The 22,267-nt window shown below is 36.4% G+C and overlaps 1 protein-coding gene across 1 annotated transcript in view; it reads left to right on the top strand.

Annotated features, from left to right (window-relative positions):
* The window catches only part of Liprin-alpha (PTPRF interacting protein alpha), a 258,468-nt gene that overhangs the window by 85,926 nt on the left and 150,275 nt on the right, over positions 1-22,267 (top strand). Inside the window, exon 4 of the mRNA XM_069838691.1 lies at positions 20,671-20,745. Coding sequence (XP_069694792.1) covers positions 20,671-20,745 — 75 coding nt within the window. The remainder of the gene's footprint in view (positions 1-20,670; positions 20,746-22,267) is intronic.

The following is a 22,267-nucleotide window of genomic DNA, read 5'->3' as shown; positions in this document are numbered from 1 at the left end:
CCAATAAACTCGCTTTCCCCCTCTCCTCGTGAGACGTAATCAACCAGCCCATAGGATAATTTGGATAAGAAAATGAAAGGATTCATAGCGCTATCTATAATACGACGTCTAAGAGCGCTCTGACGGTCGAAGTGACGTACTAGGTGAACAGCTACGATGCCGGGCACAGCTCATTTGACATACAACCACGTCTTCCACCCCACTAGCTACTTACGGGGGAGGTAACTTAAAATTTGACTGTCACATAAAAATGCAGTCCTTTTTCGCCCTTGTATTCTCCCTGGTATCATTGGTTTTTCCCTCGTTCTTCTTGCCGTTCCTTTTTTGCCTTGTATTCCCCTTGTTATCCTTGTATCACCTTGTTCTTGTATCACCTTTGTCTTCTAATCTCCTTGTTATCCTTATAATCCCCTTGTTCTTCTTGTCCTTCCCTTGTTATCATTGTCTTTCCCTCGTTCTTCTTGTCGTTCCCTTGTTTGCCTTGTATTCCCCTTGTTCTCCTTGTACCACCTTGTTCTTGTATCACCTTATTATTCTATTCCCCTTGTTATCCTTATATTCCTCTTGTTCTCATTGTAGCACCTTGTTCTTGTATCACCTTATTCTTCTATTCCCCTTGTTATCCTTATATTCACCTTGTTCTCCTTGTCCTTCCCTTGTTATCATTGTTTTTCTCTCGTTCTTCTTGCCGTTCCCTTGTTTGCCTTGTATTCCCCTTGTTCTCCTTGTAGCACCTTGTTCTTGTATCACCTTATTCTTGTATTCCCCTTGTTATCGTTGTATTTTCCTTGTTCACCTTGTTCTCTTTGTAGTCCCCTTGTTCTCCTTGTACCACCTTGTTCTTGTGTCTCCTTATTCTTCTATTCCCCTTGTTCTCCTTGTATTCCCCTTGTTCTCCTTGTATTCCCCTCGTTCTCCTTGTATTCCCCTTGTTCTCCTTGTATTCCCCTTGTTCTCCTTGTATTTTCCTTGTTCTCCTTGTATTCCCCTTGTTCTCTTTGTATTCCCTTTGTTTTTCTTGTATTCCCCTTGTTCTCCTTGTATTTTCCTTGTTCTCCTTGTATTCCCCTTGTTCTCCTTGTATTCCCCTTGTTCTCCTTGTATTCCGCTTGTTCTCCTTGTATTCCCCTCGTTCTCCTTGTATTCCCCTTGTTCTCCTTGTATTCCCCTTGTTCTCTTTGTATTCCCCTTGTTTTCCTTGTATTCCCCTTGTTCTCCTTGTATTTTCCTTGTTCTCCTTGTATTCCCCTCGTTCTCGTATTCCCCTTGTTCTCCTTGTATTCCCCTTGTTCTCCTTGTATTTTCCTTGTTCTCCTTGTATTCCCCTTGTTCTCTTTGTATTCCCCTTGTTTTCCTTGTATTCCCCTCGTTCTCTTTGTATTCCCCTCGTTCTCTTTGTATTCCCCTTGTTCTCCTTGTATTGCCCTTGTTCTCTTTGTCTTCTCGTAGTTCTCCTTGTTTTTCTCCTGATCTCCTTGTCTTCCCTCTAACGGAAGGGTGTTAATCGCGGACTCCGTCGGGAACTGAGTGTTTTGTCGCTGTATCGATAGATGGCACCAACAGTGAATCATATCTACAGGAATACAATAAGCCTTGGGCTACAGTGCAACTCTTCGGGCTCTCCGTAAAAGAGACATTCACTCACTCCTTGGTAGCGTTCCTGAAATTGTTCTCTGTCTAGCTATAATCTACTCCACCTTAAGAAGTTTGATGAGCATTCTTGGAACTGTCTCTCCTAATATTTGTATCCCAGTGGGAATTGCGCGTACTGTCTTTGTTCTTAACTTTCCCCATAGGTATAGATCACGTGGCGTGGAAGAGGGATTTCCAGTCTCATCTCACTTCTCTTTTATTAGCACACGACGTAACTGTTTCGTATTCGTGTCTAAAACAGACACGCTGCTTTTTGTTTTATTTGAAATCCTCTATACCGTGATCCTATAGGAATGGCGGTATTGGAAATACCTGTGAAATGTTTGTCTTGTTTCCAGTGACTCATTTGCCACAGGTATCGTGCATGTATAGTCCATGTAATTATTCTAACGTACGTAGGCTGACATCGAACTTTCAGCATGATTACAACTGATTCTCAGTAACTTACTTATGAATCTGTTCTTTGTACCGCAGATCTGAACTTGTTACCCACGTGACATAACAATACACCGATTGATTACCCTTTAAAAGTACGATCAAGATGTTTTACCGAAGGAATGCAGCATGTTCCCCGGTAGAGGGAGGATCTCACATGCCTTCTCTTCATATGCACTGCGGAGAGATTTGGGATTTAACCCAGGCATAGTGGTGCACAATTTAGTGATTTGAAGTTGTCCACCGCCATCTCTCCTAGTCCCGAGATAGAAATTTTACATGAACATTTCTGACCCCGCCGGGAATCGAACCCGAGCCGGCTAGTCTGGAGGCAGACGTACTACCACAGAGCTAACTCGGCAGAAAATTTAAAAATATATATCACTAAATTAGCCGAGTTTGCCCTATAATTATAGTAGATACTGTAATTAATCATTCCCATGTCGGAATCCTAAATTGAGGTTTGTTTTGTTCCCATTTTATTTTATTTTATTGTATTTTAATCTCATATATGTTTTAGCCTTTGCAGTTATTTCGTCTATAGTGAGACAGAATTAAACATTGCTTTTAAGGATCATGTAGTGAATTTTATTTTTATTTTATTTATTTATTATTTTGCTAATAACTGTAACATAAAATATAATATATACAGAAAAACTTTAGCTCGCCCCCTGAAAGAGTAGAACTCGTGCTCAGGGGCGGATTCTTGAATTGAAATTAATAATTATACAATACAGTTTGTCTTAGTCTACTATGCAATTATAGTATATAAATTTAAATTTACAATTTTTCAATTTTTATAAAATCCATACATAACTTTTTAAATTGAATACTAGAATTATTAGAATTGACAAGATTAGGATATTTAAATATAAATTTGTTATATATCCTTGGGCCTAAATTACTACTATGATTAAATACTGTAACAGTGTTGCATTTTGGTTCAAACGATCTTAAAGAATTCATACCTTTTGTTTCATAATTGTGAGAATACAATTGAAAATTATTTCGATTTTTATGTATGAATTTTATTAATACAATGTAATAAATTTGTCTTACGTTAAGTACATTAAAGTCTAGAAACAAATTTTGAGATGGAAAATCAATAGGTTTATGAAGACATATTATAATTATTTTCTTCTGTAATAAATAAAGTGGATTAAAATTGGATTTAAATGAGCTAGCCCATCCTATAATTCCATACATAATTACCGATTGAAATAAAGTTAAATATATATTGTACGTAATAAACTTATTGACAAGTAATTCCTCAATAAAACAAAATAATATATTATTTTACGTAATTTGTTACAAAGGTAATTAATTTGTTGGTTCCATTTTAAATGATTATCGAAAATTATGCGTAAATACTTAACTTCAGAGGACTCTTTAATAATCGGACATTTACATTGTATAAGACAAGAATCAGAATTATGTAATTTAATACTTAATATAAATTATTGAAATTATTGTCTCAGAAAGAAACATAATATTAATTCAGTAGACATAACTATGAGAGAAAGGAGAGCTCCCAAGAAATTCTAGGCCTACTCCGAAACCATGACAGGCCGAAGTTTAAGATCGGAGTTACGGCGGAGGTCGTTTAATAATTGGTGTTGTCTTCCACAAAGAGGCAAAGGAGTGGTAACTTACAGTGAAGATCCAAAAACCAACTCTTGGATTAGTAATAGAAGAGGGATATCATTCTCAGAGTGGACCAATGCCATAAAGATGTCCACAAACATCGCAGCAGCACGATCGGTGCCAGGTCGTTCCTTTCAAGATCAAAACTGTCGTCATCCAGGATGCAGCGAAGTAGAAACCCTTGGGCATGTTTTGGGTTATTGCCCTAAAGGAGAACTACTGAGGAACAATCGCCACCATAAAATGAGAAGCTCCATCGCAACCACTCTTCGGAAGGCAAAGTGGGAGGTTTACGAAGAAGTGCACTGCTTGGCTGAGAATGGGTCGACGAGAAGAGCAGACATTATAGCCATCGATCGCCGGAATCAAAGAAGCCTCATTCTTGACCCCACTGTCCGTTTTGAGAAGGATGATCAACAAGCCAATAACGTTAACGATGAAAAGAAGTCTATTTACAACCCATGTATTCCTCACTTCAGTGAGAGACACAAATTGAATATTAATACATGGGAAGTGAAAGGACTTCTTTTTGGCGCTAGGGGAACTTCATTTAAGTTAACCAAAACCATTCTCCTTTCTCTTAAATTTTCTAATGAGGACATTAACAAAGTTTGTCTAATGGTATTGAGAGATTCATTATCCATTTTACACAATCACTTGTATAATACTATGTAATTTTTTTCACTTCATTTCATTACTCTTCAATGTATTTTCATCTCATGTTTCTTCGAAATCAAATTGTACTTTATTTTTAAATTTATCATTGTTCCGTATTCTCTCCGCAATCATATTGTATTTTTAACTTAACCTCTGCCTTGTATTCTGGATGCTTGTGGTCAGCCGTAGATTTCGGCCAGATGTCCCAAATTGTGGAATTTGTGTGTGTCCACCATCGATTCCAAGATGGTCTTGGTTAGATTCGAATCGTGGTATCTGACATGCACTGCTGTTGTAATAACGATGCGTTTCGTATATTCGTGCTCCAACTCTCCACTCAATTTTATTTGGATCCGACGGCGTTGTTTATGCAACCCGCTACTATTCCCTCGAGTACGCGCACTGATTGTGAATTGTGTGGTTCGACCGAAGCCAGTACCTTGCCATCTCCAAGTTTGTGCGGGGAGGAGTCGAGAGTTCCAAACTTTAGCGAATAGTTCAGGCAGATAGAAACACGGGGAATTCACAATGGCAAGATCTGCAAGAGTTGGGAAGAAATGTGATTCAGTCTCAGGTGTTTCTGCTCTGAGGGAATGCCTAATGAATATCCGACAATGGACTGATCCTTAATAAAACGTAATGGTCGGTAATTTCGCTGTGTTGGCGCTTTCTATCCCAAAGTCCATTATGCATACAGAAAGTGCCACCACTCGACTGTAGGTAGCATTTATCAGTGGCGAAGCTGTGGTGTAAATACTGGGTGGGCTGAAAAAATATTCTCACCGTGTATCTTTTTTATCGAGCAGATGTTTCTCGGCTTTTCTATCAAACTTTTTCTGACACAGATCCCACAAGAAGTTGATGACCATCATTTTCACCTCCAAACAGAATACAGGTATAACATAACTAGGGACCAGATTTTTATGTAATTACATATAATATTCCTTTCAAGCTAACCGTATATAAATAATAAATCTTTGCGAATCTTGTAATTACCATTAATAGGGTAAGGTTGCCTATATCGCACCACATTAGCATTTATAATTTTTATTGAACAATACAGTTCTTATTTTCTGTATTCCTTTACAGAGATACATTCCCAGAACATTTACCTTTCATGTAAAAAAAGAATCCTTGAATTTGATTTAATATTTTTAAATTAAAATGACATTTTCGAAACACATGTCAGTGGTGCCATTTAGGCAACTAGTTTCCTAAACAGCACCCGCGGTTTCTTAAATCGCACCTCTTTAACTGCAGGGAACAGGATGAAGGAAAGCTTTTAATATTGAACATATTGAAGAGTATTTGAATGAATAATGTAATAAATGCATATTACATGTTTATTGAAATTAATAAAAGAGAGTAACGCATCTCCAAATGAAATTGAAAAAATAGAGCGTAAATTACGGAACATTTAAACTTTCTGAATGAGTTTTTTATTGTTACACATTTGCCATTGCTTTACCTGGCAGTTCAGACTGTAAACTGCGTCACCTTTTCTCCACGATTATCTCGAAATCACCTAAGAACTGCTTCATGATATAGCTGTCTGAAATGATTTGAAGATAGAAACATCTAAAGGCTGGGCCTATGAGTATTATGACGAGGAAGCTGAAACAGGAGCATACCATTTTCCCGAGATAATCTAGCTTCTAAATTTTTGGACTGGGTCGTATAGGTGGACATACAGAAGCAGCACTTTTTTCTATAGCAGGTTTGAGTGGCAAATAAAATGTTTAAGCTATTCGACAAATAGTTCACTGTTGTAACCTGATTCAGAGCAAACAAATAACGATCCTGGAGGAGCACCAGCTGATAATGAAGGATGCACTGTTTGACGTTTAAAAATTATCACAGGTGGCACAAAATATCTGGTGCGCTTGTACAACACACACTTGTTGTATTAACGCCCTTTTCACCACTTGATATTGCACCCACCTGATGCATTCCTAGTTCAGTTAAAGTTTTTGGGGCCTTCTTTTGTACGGTTAGAATTGCTACAGTTGCTCATATCGCACCGGTGCGAATTAGGCACCTACAAAGTGGTGCGAATTGAGAAACTACGCCATAAGTTATTATTTCCTTCACTCTAACCTATAATCACCACATGTTCGAAAATCATACTAAGTTAAATGCTCTTTAATATCTCTTTAAACGAATAACATCTTAAGATTATGGATTCCTTTGCATAGAAATCCGTTATTTAGTTATAAAATGTTATCTAAATATACATCCACCTGAGCGATTATATTAGATACACTATCACCACGCTGCTGACACAAAGAAGTGGAAGAAATCAAGTGACTACACATTATGGCTTGATATTACATAAATCTACATATTTAGTGGGTTTATTCATTGTTACTTCTCTGAAAGGAAAAAAAAAAACTTCTGCTGGGAAGTTTACAATTTGAAATGCACAGATTTAAAAAACCTTTTTACCTACCCAAGAAAGGATAGCCTATGTTTCGGGACTAGGAACTAGCAGCGGGAAGCCCTACCGGTGCATATATAGCTACACATGGTCCCACATCGCTTCATTCCCTGAAGCAGATGGCAGAGCTAGCCATCGAAAGCTTGGAAGCAAATATCCAACTCACCTGGCTGAGAACCCGAGAAGAGTTATTCTACAGGGACATCATTTTATTTTTACTTCAATTTTTATTGTACCTGAGTTTTTTAATGTACTTCACTCCCACCCCTTCTACTAATGAAGTTCCAACTCCACACAGAAACAAGACCGCAGATAGTAAGCAGTACTGAGTTACTGAGTATAGTACGTTCCAGAAATATGTTCGCGTTTTCCAGTGACGAAAGAGCTTTCAATATTGAATCATATTTTCGCACAGGTACTGTCCGTTTGCCTACGTCGCATCCCGATTTCTCCCACCTGCTTCTGCTCGCCCCTCTGTAATAGCTGGGCTGTCTTAGCTCTTTTCTGAAAACATTAATTTCTGTTTGGAATTGGACGTTTACGTAATATTATACAGCTGTTTAATTTAAATTAAATAAAAGGGCCTCGTTAAGTAATTAACTGTCACGTGATTTCCCCCCTTTCTACAATCCTGCGGCATAACCACTTGGACGGACAGTAGATAGCATGTCTGAGTAATTTTATATTTTCGGGTCCGGCAGAAGTTAAGATTGAATTTACAGTACGTAGAGTAGGTACAGAATTATTTCAACATGAGTTACTAGTACGAAGGACGAAACTGGCAATTGGAATTAGATGCAGTAGTCTATAGTGCGATAATATGCAGAAAAGAACTGAAGCCTGTATCGAAATGAACGGCCACCATTTTCAAAATTGTGTTTAAATATTCATATTATGATTATTTTTCAAATTAACTTCTTTCTCTATATTGTACGCTAATGTGCTGTAGACAGTATAATATACACTGCATAATGAATACGTTCGCATGGATAAGTCAGTTCGTGAGTAAAAACACTTATTCTTAATACAGTACTGTACTTTGATTAAACAAAGACCTAATGAAAATTATGAAAATCAAAATTGCGATATTTCCTAGTTTACGTAAATGGATGAACTATTTTTCTTCCTTCCTATACCTAGTAGAGTGATTTGTTTGTGTTTTACGCCAGTATCATCGAACTACAGTCGTGGAAGGGGATAGCAAACTGTGTTTCCGGTTCTCTAAAGGTATAGACAGGTTAATATTAAAAATGTTAGTAAAAATAAAATGATGTCCCTGTACATCAAACGCCGGGAAAGCCTCAAGTCATATGTACATCGTTCTCTTCTTATATTACAATATATTAGAATACTGGTAGAATAAATTATTTTGTCGTTTTATCTACATGAAATTAGTTACATATTCTCTCCTCCATTAGATAACTTTAACGGTACAATATAATAACCGCTATTTAGGGGAACAGGAACAGTTAATATTATAGAAATAGAAGTTCGTTTAGAAGTTTTCAAACAAACACAATTTAATGCAAATCACTATTGAACAATGTCGCTTGTCGGAATACGAATTAAAGAAAATGTATTCAGGTCTGTCATCTGTTAATATAGCGTGAAATGCAGAGTTCACCGCGGCTTTGTGCTTAAAGCGATGTATATTTATCGCAACTTGACTTGTACACAATTTACAGGGAATCAGAGCCTTTGTGCATGCATCCATTATGATTCGCTGCATGTCTATATGCTCCAGTGAATTTGACAGAAATGCCTCAATCCCTGCCTCTGGTTGAAGACGAGAGACTTGGGTCGGAACGTAAAGTGTTACTTGAAGAGGAAGAAACTAGTGAGATGAAATTGTGGTTTCGTATGCAACAGAAATGAACATCACTGCGTGGGCAAGAAATCCAATTCAAGTAGAACTAATAGGGAGAAGAAAAAGAAGTGAACAATTGATACTGTTACACTTTTACTACGTCATACTACTTTTGACCAATGAAACTGTACGAAAGGACGTCTTTCAACAAATCATGGCTGCTTATCAACAATTTTATCGCGTCCCTAGCATTTGTTTATTTTTATCACTATCCTAGCATTTGTTTCTTTGTTTGCCAGCTTTTCAAACTACACTGGTCTGGACGTCAAAAAACAGAAAATTACAAACCACTCCAGTCGATGCACAGCAGTTTCAAATATGACTCGCATTGGCATTCAAGAACAAGAATTAATAAAGATCACTGGTCATAGCTATGAATATTCCCTGAAACTCTTTTTACAAATAAATGAAGACCACCATTCGAAAATCCTGGACAAGTTGAGGAATAAACCATGTACATCTACGAGTTCCACTTATTTTACGCACACGTCCAATATAACATCAACTGAATCACCAACCACTAAAACATTCAAATTTAAAAATTGTACTTTCAATAATTGTTCCTTTTAAAATTATTCATGTTTATTTTTTATTTAATCATCCTTAATTAAAACTTTCCTTGTTTATTTCATCATTCCTAATTAAAACTTTTGTAACACTTATTTATATTATTTAGGTTATGTTATAGCTTCTGCTATATGATATTATGGATAGTCACGTATCAGAGATTGTTTAATATTAAGGTTTATTGAAAATCATCTGTTAAGTGACGTTGATTACTGGGATCCGGATAATTGAAGTGGAATTCAACTGTTTTAATAAAAATGAAACTGAATCAACAGAGCGTTCTTGACTACTTGGTGTTCAGTTCAAAGTGTGTCTTGGCTCGCTGTATGCCGTCATATGGCTAGTCGATGAACCTAGAGAATTCAATCTTCCTACATTTCCGCAGAGGTGTATTACCTATGTGTTAGAGAAGTTGCATAGCAAGTACGGCGTTCATTCTGAAGAGTACTTACTGATATGTACTGTAACGCCGGTAGTGGCAGGAATGTGAACTGTTTGGAAACATGTAGAAACATGTACTGAGGTGGGTTTTTTTTTCTTACTGTCAGGATATGGGGAGAGGGTTAAGACGATTTCTTACGTATTTGTTGACATTAATTTCGACGGTCAACATGGACACGGAGCATTTGATTTGTATTGTGGAATGTTGCCGTATGCAACCGATGATAACAAATACCCTGCGTACGATTTTGCCGCGCAAAACACACTTCGAAAGAGGTTATGGTAGCACACAGACAGTACAGATCGCCATCTGTTGCTACGACGTTCAAGTTATACCGTACATGTTCTTAAGTTCAGATTGAACGCCTTGATTAATAGGCAACTTCTCTGAAACTCGCTTCAAATCGCTGACTCACAACAGTGACGTCATGACACACTTTGAAATGAACGCTCAGTAGTAACCGTCCACAGAGTTCAATGAAGATTCCTTAGTTGGCACAACTGATAACAAGAAAACAGCTAACCATAACACACTACTGTCATCTAGCGTAATATTTGTAGTGTTGAGATGGTACAATAATACTTTTGAAGACAGTTTTATTTTCGTAAGTTAATTAATATTTTTTTTGTATTGGAGTACTTCGTTACTTCTAATCTTTATATACTTTCTTCTAATCTTGTAATAGTCAATTAAATCCCACTCGAGTTTTGATTTTCTCTAGATAAATCAAAACCTCTAGTGAGATTATTGTTGATAAAATTGTCAGTATTGTGCTCGTATTAATATACTAATTGAAGAGTAATCCCAAAATGCGTTCAGTCCAATTTTTATGAAAGGACTGGGCTTTTTTTTTACCCAACGGTCTACGGAATGAGCGAGTTTTCAAGTGACGTGCACAACAACACAAACTTTTATACAAGGATTTGCGTTTTTTTTTTTAATAGATAATGATAGAGGTGTCAAAAATCATACATATATTCTTATTGAAGACCTCGCCGTCCTCTATTCAATATCGTGTAATCAATGACTTTATGAAGTCATCACGTAGATACTTATTAATGGAGAAAAATTCGTTCCGGCGCGGCGCCGGGAATCGTTTTAAGGTAAGCGTTCACTACATCGCATCGCACTGCTCGTACGAATCGCACGCAACGGATATTTTAAGCGCAGTGCGTTCACTGTAACGGCTTCACCTCATCGCCTCATCGGATTCCCCTATCAGCTGTTTAAAACATGACGTCGTACGATATTGACATTGCTGAAAACAGAGGAGTTGAGGTTAGGGCTATTAATTACGTCTGTTAGCGAATAAGAATTTGTAATTGCTTCATGCGTCTTAATTGAAAAGCATCAGTAGTAGGTTATTTTACGACGCTTTATCGACAGCTAAGGTTATTTAGCGTCTGAATGAAATGAAGGTGATAATGCCGGTGAAATGAGTCCGGGGTCAAACACCGAAAGTTACCCAGCATTTGCTCTTAATTGAAGAGGAAGAAACGAAAGAAATATTGGTTACATAATATATTCGCAAGAAACGACTTGATTACTGTAATGGGTACGCTTCAAATTAAGTTATATAATTCTTCGCAATTTTCTACACGCGAAATAAGTTTTCCGTCTGCCATTTTGGCGCGACACTGAACATGGCACAACATAGTAGTAACAGTTGACCAATTAAAATTGATTTATTAAAGAAGGCCATGATCACACGCATCGGAAAAGTTGCCCATCCGAGAAACGTGGACGGATTTGCCGAGAGGCGATGCGTGCGATACGATGTAGTGAACGCGGTTACATAACAATTACAGCAAAGATAGTCCTTTTCCGATCCGTGCGATTCGTCCGATGAGTGCGATACGATGTAATGAACGCTTACCTTTAGAGTTCGTTTTCGCCTGAATGGAATTTGTTGACATTGATGATTTCTTCCGACATCCTTCCATCGCAATCTCCTGTGTCACTGTCCTCATGCCTTCCGCAACTTTATATTTTTATTCATTACATTGTTATGTCAGCGCGTATTGGAAGATAAATAACTTATTTCTTTCCATTATTTTGGTTGCTGAGTACGAATCTTATTATTATTCGATGGCTGTTCAGTTAATGTAAATTCATCAGAGTTCTGAAACCAGTTCTTTAATGCAGATATGGATTTTTTTTAGTTGTGTGGTAAGATGAACAATAAATTTATTTATTTATTTATTTATTTATTTATTTATTTATTTATTTATTTATTTATTTATTTTGCTAATAATTGTAACATAAAATATAATATATACAGAAAAACTTTAGCTCGCCCCTGAAAGAGTAGAACTCGTGCTCAGGGGCGGATTCCTGAATTGAAATTAATGAGTATACAATACAATTTGTCTTATGTCTACTATGCAATTATAGTATATAAATTTAAAATTACAATTTTTCAATTTTTATAAAATCCATACATAACTTTTTAAATTTAATACTAGAACTATTAGAATTTACAAGATTAGGATATTTAAATATAAATTTGTTATATATTCTTGGGCCTAAATTACTACTATGATTAAATACTGTAACAGTGTTGCATTGGTTCAAACAATCTTAAAGAATTCATACCTTTTGTTTCATAACTATGAGAATACAATTCAAAATTATTTCGATTTTTATGTATGAATTTTATTAATACAATATAATAAATTTGTCTTATGTTAAGTACATTAAAGTCTAGAAACAAATTTTGAGATGGAAAATCAATAGGTTTATGAAGACGAATTTTAATTATTTTCTTCTGTAATAAATAAAGTGGATTAAAATTGGATTTAAATGAGCTACCCCATCCTATAATTCCTGTAAATTAGATACCTAGATACCTGTAAACATAGCCCAGTCTTTGCCAATTCATCGCTGCATATAAGGTTAATTATAGAAAGAATGGACTTGACAAATAGTTGGAAAATTCACAGGAGTTTCGAATGATGCCAAATATTCTGCTCGCATCTGTGTGATATTAGTCCTTCTCTCTCTGCTTTCTCATTTCCGACCGTACGAGGTTCTCTCCCAGTCTTTGAACTCGTTCATCCAGCCGCCAGCACCACACTTTTCTAATCTTCCTATCCTTGTTTGAAAAGCGACATCTCGCTCTGCTTAAAGCAAGACAAAGCAGCTGAAGTCGTGACGCAGGCATTCACTTTGGCAACGTTCTGTTTGAAACGTTTTCTTGGCTGCTGTTTTCTCCCTCTTTATTTTATGTTTCTCTTTACACCGTATTACTGTATTTGTCGAGTTCGTTCTTTCGTTACCATAAGAGTGTCTTCACATTTTGTCCAATATTCTTTTGAGAAGATTATCTCCATATGTAGATGAAATTATTGGGGATCATCAGTGTGGTTTTAGGCGTAATAGATCAACTATTGACCAGATATTTTGTATTCGACAGATAATGGAGAAAAAATGGGAGTATAAGTTTACAGTACATCAGTTATTCATAGATTTCAAAAAGGTATATGACTCGGTTAAGAGAGAAGTTTTATATGATATTCTTATTGACTTTGGTGTCCCCAAGAAACTAGTTCGATTAATTAAAATGTCTCAGTGAAACGTACAGCAGAGTTCGTATAGGTCAGTTTGTTTCCAATTCACTGTGGGCTAAAGCAAGGAGATGCACTATCACCTTTACTTTTTAACTTTGCTCTAGAGTATGCCATTAGGAAAGTCCAGAATAACAAAGAGGGTTTGGAATTGAACGGGTTACATCAGCTTCTTGTCTATGCGGATGACGTGAATATGTTAGGAGAAAATCCACAAACGATTAGGGAAAACACGGGAATTTTACTTGAAGCAAGTAAAGAGATAGGTTTGGAAGTAAATCCCGAAAAGACAAAGTATATGATTATGTCTCGTGACGAGAATATTGTACGAAATGGAAATATAAAAATTGGAAATTTATCTTTTGAAGAGGTGGAGAAGTTCTAATATCTGGGAGCAACAGTAACAAATATAAATGATACTCGGAAGGAAATTAAACACAGAATAAATATGGAAAATGCCTGTTATTATTCGGTTGAGAAACTTTTATCATCCAGTCTGCTGTCGAAAAACCTGAAAGTTAGAATTTATAAAAGAGTTATATTACCGGTTGTTCTGTATGGTTGTGAAACTTGGACTCTCACTTTGAGAGAGGAACAGAGATTAAGGATGTTTGAGAATAAGGTTCTCAGGAAAATATTTGGGGCTAAGAGGGATGAAGTTACAGGAGAATGGAGAAAGTTACACAACGCAGAGCTGCACGCATTGTATTCTTCACCTGACATAATTAGGAACATTAAATCCAGACGTTTGAGATGGGCAGGGCATGTAGCACGTAAGGGCGAATCCAGAAATGCATATAGTGTGTTAGTTGGGAGCCCGGAGGGAAAAAGACGTTTAGGGAGGCCTAGACGTAGATGGGAAGATAATATTAAAATGGATTTGAGGGAGGTGGGATATGATGGTAAAGACTGGATTAATCTTGCTCAGGATAGGGACCAATGGCGGGCTTATGTGAGGGCGGCAGTGAACCTCCGGGTTCCATAAAAGCCAGTAAGTAGTAGTAGTAAGAGTACCTTCACTCAATTAAATATCACTACAATTAAATAATGCACACAGATGTAACTGTAATCACTTTACAAAATAATGTTCACTGAAATAAATTTTTCGATGTACAGTACTTTATGTTGAGAGAGGAGAAAAAGAAATGCAGTTGGCATGCTGTGTATCCGTTTCTTTGTCTCTCCATATGTGTACGACTATTTCTCTTCAACTATTAAGAGAATTTGGTTATATTCATTTTTAAGAAGACTATTCACACAAATTTCGATATTATGAAGTTTGGAGGTAAAAGTACACAAAATGGCATTTTTTTCGAACTATCTTCTTCTTTCTTCTTCTTCTTCTTCTTTTTTTTCTTCTTCTTCTTCTTCTTCTTCTTCTTCTTCTTCTTCAGGCTCTACAACTCTCAGATGAAAGTTTTGGCCTTCGCAACAACTTTCTTCCATTCCTTACGGCTTCCAACTATCTTTGTCCAGTTTTCCACCTTCATCAATTTCAAATCATTCAGGACATCATCCTCCAATCTATTTTTTGGTCTACCCTGCTTTCTGTTAACTATTGCTTTCCATTTGTATATTTGTTTGACCAGTGTATTATTCTCCATTCTATTTATATGACCAAACCATCCTAATCTTAGCGATTTTATATGATTTATTATGTTCCTTTTCTTTATCAGCTCATTCAGTTCACTGTTATATTTAGTTCTCCATGTACCATCATTCATTTTAGTTGGACCAAAAATTTTCCTTAGTATTGCTCTTTCAAAAATTAGTAGTCTGTGTTTTATGGAGTTTTTAAGGAACCATGTTTCGCTGGCGTAAGTTAGTGCAGGTCTTATTGTAGTACAGTATAGCTTAAATTTGGACTGTTTAGATATCAATTTACTTCTAAATAACTGCAGGTTGGCATGGTATGCTTTGTTTCCCATTACAATTCTTTCTCTTATTTCTTCCTCAATGGTGTATGAATGTAGCCTATGTATTTATTCACACTGCAATGGGTATATACCCGGTGGCAGTGGTAACTAATTACACTCAATAAAGACAATAATAAACACAATTAATAAAAAATACAATTAATAATAATAATAATAACAACAACAGGGAACATCCTAAATTAAATGAAGCACGATCAGTTAAAATAACATTTAAAGTAAATCTAATTTGTACCTTAAACCTATGTTCGAACTAAAACCCACGAGTATGATATGTTCATTATCTGCACAAGTACCTTTCAACATTACACTCATTTCGCTGTCAACTCACTCACTGCACAGGAACTACGGCACATTTCACTGATTCTATCCTGATTTCACTAACACTTCTAAAACGTTTCACTGTTCAAATACTTTGCACTGCCACTATGAACTATAAAGCTTCACTGACAGGAACACGTTTCACTTACTCAACAAACTTCTCTGACACAACATAATTCTTCACTGATACAACACTTCAGTAACAAAATATCAATTACACCCTTTAAATACTGTGTATAATAAAATTATCGTCTATCTGTCTTACTAATAAAAACTCTATATACAGACGTTTAACTGTCTTATACTTATACAATGAGTAGCTCGTTTATACGTAGTGTGTAAATTCCTTACTAATAATCACTACATACGTCGTGTATAACAGTACAACTGTTACACAGCTACGTCATAGTTTCGTCATTACTTCGTTACGAAAGGTAATAGAATATCTGAGGTTCTCTATTGGATCCGGTAGAGCGCTCTAGTGTGGCGTGTTAAATATCGATAGTACAACTGGCTCTAATCGATTACCACACTACATTTTGGTCAAAGAGTACAAGCTACAGCTATATTATTCTAATTATTCTGTGCTCTTTGGTTTGTTCTTCTGTGGTTACTAGCAACCATCATCATAAAATGACAGTCGATATGGAACAGCTGTTAGAGGGGCGGCCATTTTTTCTCTATATACAACGCTTAAACAAGGGGTTTCGTGTATATAACTACTGCAAAGCAATTCCCATTGTATAGTTACAGCCTGTTTATACATTCATGGTTTATTAGTAACGTTTTCTGTCTCAACGCTGCGTAAGTCTCGTGTAAAAACTATACACGGTTTTTTAGTAAGACTGTATTAGTAAAGCCCTTAAGCCTATTTTTAAATTTTTTAATCTCCTTGTGCATATTGGGCCCCTGTATCCCCTGCCTTATCTCGCGAGAGCACCTCCTCCCCCCACTTCCTGCAGGTTATGGCCAGCAGCCACTGCTTTACTTTATGCAGCCCCCCCCCAAGAGTTGTTGTTGTTATTAACAGTTGATCTAAGATATTTGAAACTTGGAACTTGTTGAATCATTATATCATTAATTTAGTCCTGAAATTTTTCTTTTTGTGCTGCATTTTAAAAATTTTGTTTTCTTCTCATTAATTATCAATCCGAAATTCATTGCCTGTTCTTTTAAATTGTTAAATGTTTCTATCGAAGCCGATTTTGTTCCTTCAGTTATTATTATGTCATCAGCATAAGCTATACAGTGCCTTAGTTTTGTTGTCATGTTCCCCCCTCGTCTCCAGTTTCTTCAATATAAAGTCATAACCAAAGCTCGGAACTTGGGGACTTGTGTCTTTGCACGTGGCTAAGCGACCGGACTTCAATGTCAACAAACTCCCGCTTCCAGCACAGAGGTACTGTCAGGTCTGCTATAAAAGTGGTTTCTGACTGGAACAACATATTGGTAGTATAATGGTAGGTTGAAACACGTAATATTATAGCATATATAATAAAAATAAACATGAGAAATATATCAAATTTACTGTTCTGCTATGTACATTTTATTACAGTGTATGACTACGTACATTCGAAGGTTTTCGGATCCATAACTTCTTCGCTGATATGAAACGAGAAAAACTTATTTCCAAGTCACATGAAGTGACGGGCGCAAACTTAAAATACTGAATGTTTTCACTGTCACTGTTTTCTGTTTGATTTTCAGCAATTGCTAATTGATCTCGTATGTGAGAAAGATAAGTATATCCTAAGTTTTTCTCAAAAATACTTTTCAATTTCTTCTACGGTAGGTTCCTCTGCTACTTGATCCATGGCTATGGACAGATCTTCCACCAATTTAAGGGACTGCAATGTCTTTCAATTAATGCCGGTTTGCAGCCTCTAGTTTTTGTGTGGCACAACTTAAATATATAAACTCTCCACTCGAAGAAAATAATGTATCTCCTTCGAATTCCTCCACAAAATTCTGTACCTAAAATTTATAAAATTTATTTTCAAACTTGTATAATATCCATTCGAATAACACGTATTTTCTAATTCCTCAAACAGACCGTTTATCTGTAATTCTCTGAATGTCATTATCTTCGACATGCCACAGTTTCCTCGTCCCTCTTCCTCTTATTCGATGTGACCACTTTCTTAGTGCATACGAGTATGACTGTCCTTGAGCACTTGCACCGTGAGCTGTGTTTACGTTGTACCTGTAACCTTACTCATGCACATAAAACACAAGTCCCCAAGTTCCGAGCTTTGGTCATAACCAAACTAAATAATGTAGCTGAAAGCGGATCACCTTGTTTGACACCGTTTCGTTCTCCGAACTATGCATAAGCCTATTTCCTCATTGAAAAAAGTTATTTTGTCTAATGTGTTAGGATGAAGAGTTATCTCTATCAACAACTTGGAGAAATTAATGCAAAATAAATAATTAGCCATGAAATCGACAATAAATGCAAAACGTGAACACAAAACAGATTTTGAAGTTCGAACCTAATCCCTAACGTGAAGAGGATGAAAAAGAAAAACGACAGGACAAAAGAAAAGGAAAGGGGAAGAAGCCTGCAGATAATGAGCTGAAGATTTATATCTGGAGAATCAAACATTGACACGAAATATCGCTCAATCTGGCAACCCTGTCAGGCATTGTCTGAGTCAGTGGCGTACGGTAGAATTTTGTCAAGGGAGGATCTTTATTAAAATTGCTTACAATTTACATTATTGATTATTGGTATTTTAAATGTTATGTATTATTATTTTTATTTATTATTATTATCGTCAGCTGAGTTTTCACAGGGGGATGTGAACCTAGTTCCTGGAACAACGTGCGCGACAACATCGTCACGCTGCGGCTGCGAAGAAACATTTGCCAAAGTGAAATTTTCACTAACCTCGCGAGAATCACTACGCGACTTTTTGATAAAAAAATTGTAAAATTGAGTTTTGTGGTCGCTCAGACATATCAAAGAACCCGGAACGATAATGTGAAGTTTATATTAAAAATATGAACTGTCAAATGCACAAAATGTCAAGCGAACGGTTCACAGTAGTGTCAGAACTCAAACTAACGAACGGGTGAATACCGCTTTTAAAATGAGTTTAAAATCGACAATACACAATATTTAACATCTGCACCAAATACCTTATTATAATAATACCGGACAGCTGTATACTAGCAGCATTGGCGTGAGTACGAAATATCGCAGACCTGACATCTAGCGGAGCGGGATGGAATTACGTCCACATATACAAATATTAACATAGCGGGATTCGGACTATTGCTTAAAACGTGAGTTACTAATGTGGAATTATATGTGAAACACTTAAGAAATGTTGAATAGTATTTAATGTAAAATTATTATCTTATATCAAAGCTGCATAGGCCCTATTATGAGAAATATTGCATACTTCATATTACTTTCCGTAATTAATTATTACATATTTTCTCTTTGCTTTAATGAGACAAAATTAATTCTGGCATTAAGAATGAATTTACAATAATGCTTTATAGCCTATACGCATTGCTGACAACTGCAAAGATAAAATTGATAATAATTGAAATATAAAAATTGGAGATTTATCCTTCGAAGAGGTGGAAAAATTCAAATATCTTGGAGCAACAGTAACAAATATAAATGACACTCGGGAGGAAATTAAACGCAGAATAAATATGGGAAATGCGTGTTATTATTCGGTTGAGAAGCTCTTATCATCCCGTCTGCTGTCCAAAAATCTGAAAGTTAGAATTTATAAAACAGTTATATTACCGGTTGTTCTGTATGGTTGTGAAACTTGGATTCTCACTCTGAGAGAGGAACATAGGTTCAGGGTATTTGAGAATAAGGTGCTTAGGAAAATATTTGGGGCTAAGCGGGATGAAGTTACAGGAGAATGGAGAAAGTTACACAACACAGAACTGCACGCATTGTATTCTTCACCTGACATAATTAGGAACATCAAATCCAGACGTTTGAGATGGGCAGGGCATGTAGCACGTATGGGCGAATCCAGAAATGCATATAGAGTGTTAGTTGGGAGATCGGAGGGAAAAAGACCTTTGGGGAGGCCGAGACGTAGATGGGAGGATAATATTAAAATGGATTTGAGGGAGGTGGGGTATGATGATAGAGACTGGATTAATCTTGCACAGGATAGGGACCGCTGGCGGGCTTATGTGAGGGCGGCAATGAACCTTCGGGTTCCTTAAAAGCCATTTGTAAGTAAGTAATAATCTGATGCTTGTAATAATTAGTAAAGGCATGTGGACAACAATAAAATTTAATTTGATAAAACCTTAAAATTTCCAATACATTTTAACTTCTATTCATTTATTAGGTCTAAATAAAAAAGCTAATTTGTATTTTTCTATCAACACAAAGATGAAGGAATTAGGGCTACTAAAGAATTTTGTTGACTGACGTTTTGTGATCCCTCGGAATTCGAAAGTACGATTTGGAGCAATTTGTAATGCTGTAATTGTAACAATTATAAACAGCACACATACACCCTGACATTTTAAAACAGCACTGATTAATAAAACTATTAACTAGCCCAGCAACAATATTGCAGTTGATTACAGCTTGTTTCACGAGTATCACCACACCGGCCGCCTAGGTAGCAGCACCAGCGTCGTTCGCACGTAAAATTGCTAGCTGTCCGGTATTATTATAGTACGTTATTTGTCTACACTGCGGAACTGTCAAAACAACCTTTTCGATATGTTTCACAAGAAGTTAAATTTCATATTGTGTCAGCTTCATTTTATTACAAGGTCGGTACCAGGCGATAGGTCTCAGATAGCATTGTTATAATTTGGACGTGCTCTGCAGCACTAGCACAGGGATTATATTGAAGGTCGGATAGGAGGACTAGGCCTTATGTCGATGTAGATTTTGTTACTCTTACAGTGAAATATTAGAGAAGGGAAAATGATTATGGATTTAAAAAAAATACGTACTCAAATCTAAATATGTCGTTAACTCCCTGGCGCACCCCACTGGTCTCAGTGATTTAATTCGATTGGCTGGGGAAGTACTGTAATTGCAACAATATAATTTACAACACCCTAAATGTTCATTGCTTATTAAATTACTCTGTTTTTTTTTTCAGAAAACATATATGATACAATCATGTGTTATCTTGTTTCAGGTTAGAGAGCGACTACGAGTGGCGCTGGAAAGGGTAGCAACATTAGAGGAGGACCTCACAACAACCAAAGATGAAGTGAGTTGTCATACATTTTGAAATCATACTTCACTCTTTGTTTCAGTACAACCACAACTACACAAATATTATAATTTCGAAAATAGATGTTTCTGTTATTTGTGTTGTAAGTAAATAAGCTATCTTTTATTTTTTACACACTGTCATTTGTTATGTGCTTAATCTTAACTTTGGTTCGGAACACACATTATTTTTAATTGTTTTAATTTGATAGATATGACATATTCTAAATTCTAAATATGTTAGTGTATTCTTTTGAGTTTTCAGATGAGAAAACTCACACAAACTATACTTGTTTTTTTGAAAGATGGGACATGACAGGAGCGTTGCGATCGGAAAAACAACTGAATGCCACATAGCGTGGTAGGCCTGTTGCTATGGTAACAAGAGTCGCTGTTGCTATGGTAACAAGAGTCGAGTTGCCAAACTTACAGTTTCCACATGGCGAGTGCTTAATAGCTCTCTTGCCAACATTTATTGTGCACACAATGTTAGCATTGGCACGTTTCATCTTTGATTCTCTGTCGATTTTTGTATTGTTTTCTTACCTTCGCGTCAATTGTCAATGAATGTTTTAACGTCAGCCATCGTATCGTCATTTGCTAGCTTCCATCAGCTGGCAGCATGGTAGTCATATTGGCAACATAGCATGTAGTTCCAAGCTCGGCCGCTTAACTGTCATGTCCCATCTTTCAAAAAAACAAGTATAGCGCCGAAACAATAGAAAAAAAATAGTTATTTTTCTTCCTGTCATGTGTTAAGCTGCTACTGACCCGTTACTCTCTCAAACTAGTTTTTGTTAGGCCTTCCTATTGATCTCTTTCCTTTGGATAAGTAATGAAGAATTTGGCGTGGAATTCGGCTAGTGTCCATCCGGAATATATGGTTTTTCCATTTATTCCTGTAGCAATCCAAATGATCCAGGAGTGATGAGATTTTTAGTTCATCACGTATATCCGAGTTTCTTTTCGTGTCCAATCGGGTTTAGCTTGCCGTTCTTTTCAGGAATTTCATTTCATTTCAATTAAGTTTTATTAGTACAGGGACATCATTTTATTTTTACTTCAATTTTTGTTGTACCTGAGTTTTTGAATGTACTTCACCCCCACACCCTTTACTAGTAAACTTCCAACTGTTCTCCTCACAGAACCAAGCGTATACAGTCAAAGTCGCCTTAAGGTCGTATTAAACAAAAACAGTATTGAGTTAGTGAGTAGAGTACGTTCCAGAAATATGTTCGCGTTTTCCAGTGACGAAAGAACTTTCAATATTGAATCATATTTTCGCACAGGTACTGACGTCCGTTTGCCTACGTCGCATCCCGATTTCCCTCACCCGCAACTGTTTAAAATAGCTTAAATAAAAGTAATTAACTGTCACGTGATTTCCCCCCTTTCTACGATCCTGCGACATAACCACTTGGACGGACAGTAGATAGCATGTCTGAGTAACTTTATCTTTTCGGGTCGGGCAGAAGTGAAGATTGAATTTACAGTACGTAAGGTACTCTTTTATATAATAG

This window comes from Periplaneta americana, chromosome 11 (genome assembly GCF_040183065.1).
Source record: "Periplaneta americana isolate PAMFEO1 chromosome 11, P.americana_PAMFEO1_priV1, whole genome shotgun sequence".
NCBI lineage: Eukaryota > Metazoa > Arthropoda > Insecta > Blattodea > Blattidae > Periplaneta > Periplaneta americana.
Note: the sequence above shows the minus strand (reverse complement) of the source record. Positions and strands in the feature narration are given on the sequence as shown.